The sequence below is a fragment of the Mya arenaria genome, chromosome 1, assembly GCF_026914265.1.
Source record: "Mya arenaria isolate MELC-2E11 chromosome 1, ASM2691426v1".
Classification (NCBI taxonomy): Eukaryota; Metazoa; Mollusca; class Bivalvia; order Myida; family Myidae; genus Mya; species Mya arenaria.
The window spans coordinates 42,956,155-42,970,689 of record NC_069122.1 but is presented as its reverse complement, the minus strand read 5'-3'; the positions used below and the strand labels follow the sequence as shown (position 1 = coordinate 42,970,689).

The window sequence follows — 14,535 nt, the reverse complement described above, 5'->3', positions numbered from 1 at the left end:
TTTGAACATTATAAAATCTATACGTCAGTTCATTAGGATTGAATAGTCACAATACCCCGCTTTACAAGAACAGTATAGCATGCGGCTTCCCATTCTTTCTCAGTGCTGGTGTGTTAAAAAATCGACCGATGCAAAGGGTTTTTTTTGCACACTTTCTGCCTTAGAGTTGGCAAATAAGACAGATACACGAAACCATTTGGTAAACACCTAAAACTTCGCGAGGCCGCCATATTGGTTTTTGCGTGTCGGAGGTCGTCCTTTTGCGTGGTGACTTGACGACTGAGTGTAACAACTCGGGGAATACCGTCGTGTCAATTATTTCAGAAGGTCCAAAATCAAGCGATGAGGGTCACAGTAGATTTCATATCAAAAGTTAAAGCAATCCGTGCTTTTGATTTAATGGGAAAACATGCATGCACAATGATTGCTTGTTTTAAGTCAACTTATCTATAAAGTTACACAGAAAATAACTTACTTAACTCAGCCTAATATGGATTTCAACTTCTATATGTAAACACCAATAACCAAATTGCAGCGTCACCTAAATGCATGAACTCAATATTAGTTATTTTTTCTATATGCAGTTATTGAGTTCTTGCACTAGGTTAAAAAGGTATTTCAGTGTAACTTAAGCATTTAAATGGAGCTCATTTTCATTGAAAGAATTTACGCGTAGGATGATACAACAAAAGAACAAGCATAGAGTTTCATTTAACAGCAATGAATATGACACTTAAGTGTTAAAGTATGTGATTAAATACGTAAAATAGATTTGATGAATCTGATTTTCCTTAAGCGTCCTTGACAAAATGAAACTGACACAATTAACAGCATATATTTTGTTTTTGAATGTAAACTCTATACTTATATAAGAAAAACAAACATAGGTAAGAGTAACTATATACGACCAAATGTTATGAAATTTGGATTTGTATTCATCTATTAAAGTGTAATCAAAGACCGAAAACTAGCGAAGTTTGTTTATTTTTAAAGCTATAGAATTAAGGAAAATATATTTTAATTATTACGGATAAATATTGACAATATCTCCTCACGCTTTTGTTTGTTTTGTTGCTTTTTATGTAGAGTTTGATATTATCAAGTTAAAATGATTGAATTCTTATTCTCTAACTTGATACTGTATTACTACTGACTATGAAAAATCACATATATGTTTTACTGCTCGTGTGTGCATGGGCATATTGCCTCATGTATTTGAAATAAATTCTAAACTCTATATTTATAAAACAGCTGCTCTGTGTATAAAGACGAGGTGATAATAAAATATAATTCTTTCTTAAAAACAACAAAAATTCAAAACTTCATTTGAGAACTACCAATTTATTATTATCATTTTAAAGGTCATGCACTTTTCAAGAGTCTCTTTTCGTCAAAATAAATGCACCATTTTTATTATCATTTTAAAGGTCATGCACTTTTCAAGAGTCTCTTTTCGTCAAAATAAATGCAAAATCAATAATTGGTTTGATCACACTAAAACAGTGCAAAATAGTTCCTAGTATACCTCCTAAATAAGATTTGCAACATACTTTTACAACGACTCATCATAAATGAAGAAATATTAATTAAACCATTTAATTATATTCGTAAATGCTTGGAACTTAAAAAGAGTAACTCTAACAACTATTGCTAAAGTATGAATGATAAACATTTTTCAGCTTTAACTCAACAAAATGAATGTCAACACATGTTTTCAACTGATTGTGTCTGTAAATAGATAACAATTCCAACTGATGCCAGTCGTTGCGCTACAGGCTGGGTTCGAAGACAGATCCTATGCCATAACTTCTATCTGTGAAATAATCAGGTCATAATTATGATATCAGCGCGTTAACAATTATTTAAGTGACACTCATTCAAATTCAATACATACACCTGTATAACAAAAATCAATTGACTAATAAACCTTTAACAACTTACTATAATATATTTATATATATTTTATATAATTCATCTATGGAAAATATTAATTAATGATAACAAGATTGTAACCGTGTATTTAATAGCAGAAAGGGCAAAATATTAATAAAATTGTGAATGCCAAAAGATTTACTGTGGTTTATCTTCTTCCAGGCCAATCCTTTTTTAATTAATGTGTATATCATTGTTTATGAATATTCTCTGCAAATAAAATACGTTTAAACCAAACAAAGTCTAACTTGCTATCAGTTCATGATTTATGCAACCAAAACAAAAACAAATGTGCGGATTCAATATCAAAAAACAAAAAGTATACAATAACATAGTAAAGAAATCTTCAAAATTATCATAGATGATTTTTATATACAGTTGATTATATCGTAAATAAAAAATATTTGCCAAATTCTACTATTTACATGTATATACATAAACTCTCGTGTCCGGAAGCGGTCGACTATTTCCATAAACACTCTGACACCGGACCATGCTACCATTTGTGACACATTTATCATAACATGTAATGAGGTAGTATAAATGTTTGGAGACAATTAAGTCACGTTTGAGCATTCAATTTTAAGCCTTAATAACCGCTTCTTAAATTATTATTGTTGTGCAAAACCTCGAAGAGGTTTTTGAAAGTGCGAAAAAGGCGTTTTATTATCGGTTTTATTCGCTCATGACCAATAATAAATGAGTTTAGACGTATAGACAGTAGCAGGGAAACAACTGGATTTCCGTACGTGACTATTCGAATGATCGAAATAGTTCGTGAAGAGTTGCATCCATATTAGTTCATTTTATCCGAAACATGTACATATCCGAACGCCTACAGTAAAATTCATGTCAATATCTCTTGAAGATTGTCGTTTTACAAAACTCTGCATTCGATGAATCAATTGCAAATGATAAAATATGTAAACGCTTCCAAAATAATGTACCAACTTAGCTACTATTTTGCAGCGTTTCTACTTTCCATTACCCATTGGCAACCGGATATAGTGGGGAGATTATTCCATGTCAATAATTAACCCAAAGATATATTACCGAAATTTCTTTCGGCTGTAGCATTTACATGAATTGTGACCCAACTTGATTTGTAAAAAAGCGACAGTATTAAACGCTTTACATATACCATCTATAACAATGAAATGACGAAATAGTACAGGCATCCAAAATTAGTTCATTCAGAAATAGAATAAAACCACAATAATTGTAAAATGGCTCTGGTGGGTTCAAGCTACAGGATTTAGAAAAAAGTAAACAAAAAATAATACGCAATGTGTAACAACCTCAAAAAGGAATGAGGTGACAATTAAACTCAGGTACTGTAGGCACTGTAGGTTTATGCGAAGTGAACAGGAAGAAACTAAAACGTTTTTTTTTTTTATATGGATTTTTGACATGCGACATAATGTGAAAAGCCATCACCAATTGTGTGTTATTGTTTGTGTCGTTATGAAAATGTGATTACTTCTGCGAACATTACACTGCAAACAGTATCAATTTGAATGAATAATAGATTTTAACAAACAAAGTGAAATTTGGAATTGTCTAATCGGACAGTATAAAGCATATAATATATAATTGCACGGTATTCGGGAGTTTGCATACTGCTAAACGTCATGGAGTAACATAACAAAATGAAATCCATGAATCACTTACATCATTATTAACACAAAACTGTGTATATATACTGTTGCAACATATAACAAAGTTATCTCACAAAACGTCGTAATAATAATTATTGTTCATAATAAGCGAAGTATATATAAAAACGTATTATGAAGATGTTTAATTTATTTATATCATTTTTATTTACTTACCTGTTACGAGCCTTTCTTGTTGTTCCTCTGAGTTTACTCCGGGGTTGTGTAGAATTAAATTCTTATTTTTCATCAGAATTTTACACTCCAGATGGTTCATTTTTCATGAACCAGTTATCTTAAGATGTTCATTTCAGTTTCAAAATAGCATTGGCGTTTTTTGGTTGCCGTTTCTTACAAGAGGTACAAAAATTAAAATAAACATAATATGTTTACGTTGTATACTGTATTTACCCCCACAATAAGATATTCCGATATAAACATAAATATATATATACCGGTATGCATGTACATGTACTGTATTGGTCACTCGACGGAGTGCAGTGTAAGCAATGCCTGTTAACAGATCACTTGAGTGTCACCCCTTCCTTGTCCCATTCAAGTGATCACTTCAGTATCCCTTACGTGTGAATGTGGTTGGAGTGTGAGTGAGAGTAGTTGTTCTGAATTCGGCCTAAAGTGTTTATGGGAACATACTAGACTGCAGAAGGAGCATTGAAGAACTGGATTAAAGCTGCATGCAGTGTGACAAAATACATCCGACAACCAACTTGGGACAGGTGGACACCGTCATAAGAGTAGAATCAAGGCATACTGCGATCTATATGAGAGACGATTTTCCGACCATTATAACCGCTACAAACAGCCTGTCGGCCCAAACGATTTGCACGCTTACTCTTTAGATCCATTGGCTTCGCGGATGCATTATCCATCTCCTCCAATATAGCCTTGGGAGGATATCGAACAAAACTTCAGGTGTAGTAGGGAAAGCGCTACGTATAATTTTTAATCTGAAAAGATATGCGCTTAAAATTCACCTGGCTCCAAAGATGACAGATCATGCCGCCTAAATTGATTACAATGATGCGCGGTCATTTGCTTAACATGGTCTGAAGTGAGTCCAGTGAGTCGCCAATCATCCAAATATCTAAAATGACATATTTTAATTAGATAAGTTCGTTGTAGGATGCATGTTTTATAAGAGTCGGAGGTCCACCTCCCAATCCGTTGTATCTCACTATTGTAAACACCGTCTAATGCTAACTGTGTGGCTCGACCATTGCGGAAATAATGAGATTTGAAATAAGCATATTATAAATGCACAATAGTGATATTAGTGGTCTCCCGTTCTGGTGGAGGAACAAGAAACCACATGGGTGTACCTAAAAATAACCAAGCATCGACTGAATTGGACAAAGGTTGGCTCTTTCATCCGGGTTCCTCATGGTCATATGGTATATGCCTTGACAGTAATCAATGGTATTGGTTACGGTCAGGTCTTACACCTGAATAGGTCTCCACTGTCGGCTTCAAATACGAGATCGCTCCTGCAAAGTGGATCTCGTGAAGTACCTGATAACACAAGCTCGCTTAATGTAAATAAACCAAAATAAGCCAAGACATGCACTTTCCTTAGTAAGGTTTTCTCAAAATGCGGAAAACAAACAAATTCTGAATGCACTCTTAATTATTGAAATGCATTGCTCCTTGCCCCATGTCTTGTATCATTTGAATGGCCTTGTCAAAATTTGTGTACTGGACTTGGTGCTTAAAGCTGAGTCAGTAAAATCGTTTACAGATTTACCGATAGGATAAGACAGGTGGTGTATCATTCTTAAGTCTCCTTGGGTCTTCTTAGGAACCAGTACGATAGATGACACTTGATGATTCGGAATTTGATTTGAAAAAAACGTGCCTGCTACGCGACCTGCAGTTACTTCTTTCGGTTTTTTTTTCTTAAAGAATGTCTTCTTGGCGTGCAGCACATTCTGTTATGGTATTCTTGTACCCTAATAGTTTCCGTGCTGGAGGCCTTGCGCAGAAAAAATGTCCATAATCACCATTTTGGCATCTGCCCATTTCTGTATGCTAGTCACTTTTTCCATCCATGGCCTCACTTTCGACTGTAGGAGCACTTGCTCATTCAACCGTATAACATCGTCCTCGTTGTACATAGCTATAAACTGAAATAAGATCTTCATCAGGACAGCATAATTTGTATTCATTATTCCATATCTCATTACATATCTGGACATGTATATAAGCAGAAAGTTCATCTCCATCGCACCTTCACTGTTCTTGCAGAGTACCAAATGGATCAAATGTATAAGCATTCTCAATACTTTTTTTGAAAAACTACAGATAAAAAGCTCAGTGACAAAAAGTTAACATAAACCCGGTTTAATGGCACTGGGTAAACGCCAAAGACATAGAACACAAAACCAAGCGTAAGCTAGCGTAAATAATCTGAGAACTGTATACAATGTAGCAGATAGTCGCTTGTTGAAGATTAAATACAATTAAAAATGCAAGAGAATAAAAAGTAAATCTATGAAAACCCTTAACTGGATTCGAACCCCAATGGTTGACCTGACCGATTCATCCCCGATAAAGAAAATGACGGACGTTCTCATGTGGAAATAAATGTAATTAGAGTACACGACCTAATCGCAATTAATTACGACCTTGACCCACAACCCTTCAAAAGCAATCCCAAGTTAGTTTTCACATAAGCTACATACACACCAAATTTCATTACTATCAATCAATGCTAGCTTAAGTTATTGGGCCCAATGACATCCCCATTCTAATAACTTGGTTAAAAACATCAGTAAAGTAAGCTATTCAAAATGAGACTTGTATAAGTTAATGCATACTTTGATAAGATTTACCTTTTGCGTTTTATTTTTATTTAGGATTGTTGGGATAAGAGTGAGGTTTGTGCATTTAAACTGGTTTAAATCCCCAGTAAATTTACATTTTACTGACCGTTCCAAGGCGGTACCTAACAATCCTTGATAAACATACATAGTTTTCTTATATATAGTATGTATGCACTGTGCTGCTTGTGGAGTTTAGTGCTGTTCTTCCATGTTTCTTGTTTGTGATTTTATGTTATATGTCTTTGGCGTTTACCCAGTGCCATTAAACCGGGTTTATGTTTAAACCTTTTGCTACTGAGCTTGTTTCTGTAGCTTTTCGCATAAATATTTATATCACGGGTTTGCAGATATTTACGCAAAAATTGACTCATTCAAAGACAAAAAGTTAAAAAGTTGTCAAAACGGTAAATCTGTGAGAGTGCATTCAAGAACTAATGCTGCATTCTCCTCAGAACTATTTAAAGAACTACATGTAGTTGACTATTTACATAATCTGGATCAAAGCGGGCATATCGATAACAACCACGACTTACCACATATCTGTACGCAAATGATTTTCACTTTACGCACAAAAGATTTCCAGCGAAAAAAATACATTATAAACTTTATTTTGTTCAACTGCGGTGGGAGAAAAAAAAACATCTAACAAAGTCGCTCGTGTAAGATATGTTCATACCAACCCTCGCGCAGGGTGTTCTCTGGAAACTCGTAAACCTCGTTTATGCTTAACACCCTACGCTCGGGTTGGCATGAACCTATCTTGTAAACACCCTCGACCATGGAAGATACTTATAATCTTGTACCTTGTGAAGGCTCGATCGCTCAACCCTTCTTAATTATTCATATTTTACCTAATATGTTCTAACTATAGCATAAAAAATACTTAAATAATTGCTTATACAATTACTTATTATTATAATGATTATATGATAACGTTTCTTGTAGGGGATGCGGTATTAGTGGCGGGAAAATTAAAATACATTCTAGCTTTTAAACCCTACACGTGGTTACGGGTGACTGACTGGTTGTCGAAACGGCGCGCGACCCGGTAGGTTATCTAACTAAACGCCGGGCTCAAGTCGACAAATTGTAAACACTCCAAAAATGGCTGTTTGTTTCAGGTAGGATTGTGAAGATATTTTTCACAGATTGTGAAGTTGATTGACAAAGACAGTACAGTAAACATTTGTGTTATATTTCTTGAATTTTGCTTTGAAGATATAGACTCGAGATAATTATCGTCATAGATTCTACCTATGTTTATGTAATATTTTTATAATTATGTAATTTTGCACTTGAAGGTCAGATTTCGTAGATAATTTACATTGTAATTATAATTTTATGTTATACGTTTTTTTCAGAATTTCATCATGTGGGAAACTGTTGGCAGGCTCAAAGCAATGGATGCAAGCAGGGTCAGTTTTAGTTTTTACTTTAAAGGAACTTAGGACTTAGATTTACATGTACAGTACTGTATGTCCTGTATATTTCTACCTAAAAATTAGTTTAAAATAATGGACGTGTTACGGGATTCTTCTTATCACTACTGATTTGCCATATCAAAAAATCGTAAAAGAAATCCTTCAATGAATAATTATTTTGACTACCTAAAAGTGAGCTAAAACTTTTATTCCTTGAAAAAATACTTCTTAGCCTTAGGGTGCAGACTAGAGTTCAAAATATCAACACAACTGGATGTTAATCAAAGGTGATTTTAAAACCTTTAATAATTTATATACTTCTTTCGTTTTTACATACGGGAATTTGTCAAAAGTTGGATGTAATGACATAAATTATATAACGTTAAACAATATCTGGAGATGTTTGATAGATGTTTGATAATTTTCGAGGGTGGACTGTGGGGGGGGGGGGGGAGGGGGTCAAGACAACACATCAGACCCATATGATGCTAATGTTTTTTTGTAGACACACTAGAACCTTCATGTACATGTATATCAGGGAGTAATATTTCTACAGGGAGGAGAATTGCTATACATAGCTCAGTCGATAAGAAGTTATGTACAACTGATTGTCGGTATTCATGTACCTATTTTTGAATGGAACATTGGGGGTGCCAAATACGAACTTTACACGGAAAAAACGTTGCAAAAAATGTGTTTAAAAACCCTGAGCAAGTCCGTGATCAATCGAAATAAGCACAAACTCTCAAGCCGTGCTCTGGTTATATGCTCTTTGGACGTAGTCAATTTTCTCAATTTCATTTAGCAGGTCTTGTGCAAAGTTTGATAACAAGCACTGTGGAGCAATTTAGGACTGTTCATTCAAAAGTCTAATTTTGATGACTGGATACAGTCCCTGTGTCTACTGTGACATTTAATGATTTTCAGCTGGGTTCCTGCTGTAATGGGATCAACTTCAGCCCAGAAAACTGCCAACCAGATGGATCGATACTGGAAGAAGAATCGCCAGCTTAACCGGCCACTCTCACCCCATCTCAGCATATACAAGTGGGTAAATCATTTAAGAGATCTAGCTGACAAATACAATATTTTGTAAGCTAGTTTTGTGATACATGTAGCTCCTTTTACCATTGAAGTCAAATTTTAATACCAGGTCTAAATTTCTCAAAAGTTTTTAAGTACTAAGCTTATAACTGTATTTCATTAAGCCCAAACTCTTACATAAATCTTGATTTTACTAATTTTAAAATTTAGTTTATTGCAATTTTAACTATCTTAAACGAAATCTTTTTAAAGCTGCACTCTCACAGATTGGCCATTTCAACATTTAAAACACCATTAAAAAAAGAAGCCGGGACAGCATTTTAGAATAACTAGGCCCCAGTGACTACATTTAGTCATGGTACCTAATGTCAAGTACTAAAATGCCAAATGAAAGGCTGAAAGTACATTTTAGATCTAAACAATGATAGCAGTTTGTATTTCTGCTCCTTGTGAAACAGAAATCAGACATGTTATGGCTCATTTTGCAATGATTTATGGTGGAAAAGATCGTTTGTTATATTATTATCCTGAAGGTGAGCAAATAATTTAAAATCACACCATCAGTCTGTACATGCGACTTCCTTCCATTTTTTTCTGATATTATTATATAAAGTGATAGAATAAGTTCTATTGACAATGAACACACTTATTAACGCCATTTTCAGAAAAAGTTTTATTTCGCCTTAAAGAGAAAGTAACAAGTTTGAAAATTTTAAAAATAACCTAATTTCAGCGAGGTTTAAAAACAATTGTTTCCAACAAAAAATCTATGAATGAGTCCCTTTAACTTAGCTTAAAACCAGTACTTACTAAAAAAGCTCTTTTATAACTTAATAAATAACTCAATACCAGTATTTTCTAGACTGAAAAAGCTCCAACATTATTTTATAAATAGCATGATAACAGTTACAAAGACTAAACATATATGCAAATTGTCAGAGTTATTTTAGATAAAACACTCTTGATTATTAAGCCAGTACAGAAACAGTCCTTTTTGCCTTTACAGTAAATTAATTTTGCTATTATACATTTATATTTGTTGCAGATACGATGTGCCAATGGTCTTGTCAATATCAAACAGAATTACTGCTAGTGCTGTCACCATAGGTATGAGGATTATATTTCTGTCATATTTTATACAATGTCATGTTTTATCAACTGAAACAATGCGATGAATAAACAGTGAGCAATGCAGTCTGCAGTATTAATGGTAATTGTTTAATACTGCCAAATTCTTCAAAAGTTTATTTCTTATTGGGAATATGAGAGTGATTTTTAGCTCGACTATTCGAAGAATAAGGAGAGCTATTCTAGTCACCCGAGCGTCGGCATAACCACTTACGTTAAAGTTTGTGTACCACCTCAAATATTTTCAAAGTCCATTGACATATGGCTTTGAAACTTTGCACGCTTGTTCACCATCATGCCCCCAACCTGTACACAATAGGCGAGCGCGCTGTCTCTGTGACAGCTCTTGTTATTGCAAATTTCTATGATCTCTGCATTCTAAAGTACATGTAGATGGAACTTCATTGGAAATCAGCACTCTGGTTTAATTTTGAGTCAAGATTAAATCATAAGACACTTCTTAGATTTAAACAGAGGTGAACTTCACATCTGAATTAGGATACTAAATAGTAGAATGAAGTTATCTCATGTTAAAAAAATAATTTTATGGAACACCTTTTTAGTTTTCACATATATTTCTTTCCATTCCAGCATTCTACCTGGGCCCACTTGTGTACCTGTTTGGGGGTAAGGACTTTGCAGGCTACTACGCGATGATGCAATCATGGGGGCCCCTGGGACACACCCTAATCGGGACCACTAAATTCTCACTCGCTTTCTGCTTTAGTTACCACTTCTGTGCCAGCATCAGGCATTTTGTAAGTAGGATTGTATGGAGCTCTTAGCTTGATTTGTTTCAGCTTATTGATTGTAGACAGCTTTGTAAGTCCACTCAGTGACTTCGGTATGAACCAATACCTGTGTCGATTTAAAGAATCAAGAGAATGTACATGCTTCATTTGGTGCTTTAACCCTCTCACCTGAGCAAGAAGTGCTGATGATGAGCTGCTCTGATCACCCTATGTCCGTCGTAAATGTTTTAAAACTTTTGAAATGTCTTGTCTAAAACCCTAAGGCCTATCCTTCTGATATATGGTATATATTGTCACATATTGGACCATTACTTAGATTGTTTGAATTATGACTTTGGGGTCAATGCTAGACCTGCCCAATGGGTCACAAGTTTTCAATATACTTGAATAGTAAAATCTTTGAAAATCTTTTTCTCTGAAAATGTAAGTCTCAGACCTTTTGACATTTGGTATGTAGCAAAAGTTGTTCAAATTATTTCCCTGTGGTCAAAGCTAGCTCTGCTGCTAGTTTTATTTTTTTTGCAGGGATGTGATTTGTCCGCGGATTCGCGGAATTCCGCGGATCTAATGGCCCCCAAGGACTCCCCCCCCCCAAAAACTAAAAAAAAAATAAATAAAAAAAAAAGATATTTTTATTATTTTTTTTAGCTGATTTAAAAAGTTACTAGAGTGTTTTTGGTTGTTAGAGTTGATATTCCAGTTTGCTTCAAATTTAAAGTCATAAGAGCTTCTAAAAAGCCAGTTTTTCTTCTACGGCAGTGTGCTTTTGACCCCAAAAGTGCCCCAAGAACCCATGGCCGAAATGGTTTTAGCCCTCCAGCTGCCAGGTCAATCACATCCCTGTTTTGCCAAATCGGATCATAGATGCCCTTAGTGACTGTTGGGCATAGGTATCTCTAGACTGGTTTTCTTTGTTTTTTTGGGGATATAAAGCAGGGCCACACTAAAGTGCTGATGTACCAGTCTGTAGTATATGCTTCTGATGAACTCTGGGCTAATGTATTTCAGATTTATTTCTAGACTGGTTCTCTTGTATTTTTCAGATATGGGATATTGGTCAGGGTTACGCTAAGCTGCAGGTGTACCAGTCTGGATACGCCATGTTGGTGGTTACGCTCCTGATGACTGCCGGGCTCATGTACCTTTAGACTGAATCCAGGATAAATTGAGCAATTAACATCAAACTGACCACTTTTTTAGATAGTCAAACAATTCATCAACAAGAATAAAGACTTAACAGTTTGAATACATGTACATTGCCGAAATAGGTTGGTTTCGAGACTTTTGGTAGGTCATCAATCAAAACCTGTTCAACACAGAATGTATCCGTCAGAGGTTCATGGCATTATCTTGTTGGTAAATATCATGCAACATGACATTGTGTCTCCATCAGGAAGATTTTATTTATTCTCTGAAAACTAGTTGATTTAATTGATAAAAAGCATATATGTTTATAGTTGTGTACAGAGCATCAACTTAAAAGTAAAAATAGCTACCATGTACTTTATGTGTACTTATCCAGACAAATGCAATTACAACCTTACACTATGGAAATCATGCATGCCCTAATAGATACACCGGGGTCTTTTTGTGGATCTATTTTTCGATTTTCTGACATGAGCGTTAAACTTAACATAAACTTAATTTGGATGAGCTTTGATAATGTGATTGTAGTTGTACCGTAATGGTTGAAACTTCACATATCATCTCGTGATAATAACTACGGTACATCATGTTCAACCAGTGATTAATTACTGTTGATTTCTTGTTGTGTTTATTTATTTATTTTTTATATATTATTGGCAGCATATATATGTACATACCAGTTGATATTAAGAATGAATGTGGAGTTTGGGTTTAAAAGCACATATATTTTTAAGTCTCAATATATTCCACAAGCTTTCATCTATTTATTTTTCAATGTTTAACTTTTTTATTACAGCCTGCGTATGCCTCTGGACTAGATTTATTCAGTCAGAAGGGCACTTCCTGCTTCCTACTGTGTCAAATTAATATAATTGTAGTTTTGTATGTAATTAAAAGCCCATTACCTCAGCATGTGAATTTGTCAATAATATCTATAGACATAATCACAGACATAAATGTGTAAAAAGTCAAGCTCAAACTGTTGAATACTATGTTGATCTCTTTTGTCTTAATAAGTTTAAACTGTGAAGCAATTTAAGAAAACCAGGCCACTGGTAAAAAATGAAGTAACACAAGAAATCTTGTGTTTTTTCAACATGCTGATTTGTAAAGCATTACAGACCTATTCACTTTTCAGTCTCTTAGTAAACTAACAGTATACATAAAACCACACTTAGGCTTAAAAAATCAGTGCATTGAAATAAAAAAAGGGATTTCTTTGGTGAAGTCATTTCTCCTGTGGCCTGGTGTGCATAGATTGCTTCACAATTTATACCATGACATAGTGATTTAGAAGACAATCTAGTCCTTGTATTATGAATATGTACCAATTTGAAAGTGTTTGTTATACAAGTATGCAATTCCTGTTTTGTTCAGTCAAGTTCTGTGTTGTATTCAGAGTCAGTATTATTAGTTTATGGTTTTCAAAATAAAATTTGGCTGAAATAAATGTTTCTTTTATTGTCATTTTTGTGATCTTTCACTTGCAAACATTTCTAAAGAACTACAGCATGACAGTTAAGTCCATACCATAACAATATGGGTAAAAAAAGCAGGGAATAAGTTACAAACCCATGTCAGATAATGAATATTATATAAAGTAAGGAAATGCAGCATATATTTTTCCCCTACCCAGGTAAAAAAATTCCCCTCAGCAAATGAAGCATTATACCAGTAGTGCCATTGATGAAAATGTTGAAAAAAAAGTTCAACACTATATAAATCATGTTAGTATTTTCGCCCTTTTCCCCACAACTACGCTATTTGCCCCTATCAAAGAGCCTCACCACCATTCCTTAAAAGTGGAAAAAAACAATACTGGAGTATCTTTTACATAACATAAAAATCAAAGAAGCTTTTATTTCGAACAGCAATTGCTACTTACTTACCTACTTATCTACTGTTCCAACAGGCAACACTTATGGGTATGGATATGTGTTAAAACTGCTTTCCATATGACCCCATATTTTTCCATATTGGGTCACTAAATTCATATCAAAATGGCGTCTATTTCCTGATTCCGATATTAATGAAACATTTAAACGTAACGGGTTGTCAACGTGATATATACGTTACGGGGTTAGTAGGTGAACCGATATGGGGTATACGGGGCGCAGGAAAAAATATTCGGGTTTGAGCTTCGATATGGTTTCCTTTGCCCCGTATATCCTATATCTGGTCACCTACTAACCCCGTAACTTATAATATATACCTTAGCTGGTATATATAAGTGTCAGAATTATATATATTTATTATTTTAATGCTTATTTCTGAATATTGACATGACAATATGTCATTAAATATCAAATTAAGTTCATTATCATCAAAGGCGGCCCTGTCAAACAAAAGGGAATAGAAAAAAAGGCAGCATGGTGCCAGAAAAGGGCAGCACGGTGTTAACCCCTTCTATTTAGGCATAGCATGAGGCACTTTATATTGTTCAAAATTCAACCAAGATGTTGAGGTTCAAACAAAGCAATAAATTGGTAATTTATCCATGAAAAGTAATGGATACTTTGCCTTAAATAAACTTAAAAGGTTTGAGCAATAATCTGGATCCATCAATATTTTGCTTCTGAACAGGTTTTTTTTTATTTCTTGACTTCTTTGGTTTCTC

General features: G+C 34.4%; 1 protein-coding gene across 1 annotated transcript; it reads left to right on the top strand.

Annotated features, from left to right (window-relative positions):
- Positions 1–7,409: 7,409 nt before the first annotated feature.
- Positions 7,410–13,368, top strand: LOC128237849 (succinate dehydrogenase cytochrome b560 subunit, mitochondrial-like). Its single transcript, XM_052953432.1, has 6 exons — positions 7,410–7,548; positions 7,789–7,842; positions 8,776–8,895; positions 9,938–9,999; positions 10,612–10,778; positions 11,816–13,368. Exons 1-6 carry the CDS (start codon positions 7,532–7,534, stop codon positions 11,918–11,920), a joined length of 525 nt encoding a protein of 174 aa, XP_052809392.1. The 5' UTR covers positions 7,410–7,531; the 3' UTR covers positions 11,921–13,368.
- The last annotated feature ends 1,167 nt before the right edge of the window (positions 13,369–14,535 follow it).

Bases quoted from the DNA above. Each gene is read 5' to 3' on its own strand.
- LOC128237849 (XM_052953432.1), top strand. The intron at 8,896-9,937 runs GTGGGTAAATCA...TATTTGTTGCAG, and splicing joins CCCCATCTCAGCATATACAA to ATACGATGTGCCAATGGTCT. The intron at 10,779-11,815 runs GTAAGTAGGATT...TGTATTTTTCAG, and splicing joins GTGCCAGCATCAGGCATTTT to ATATGGGATATTGGTCAGGG.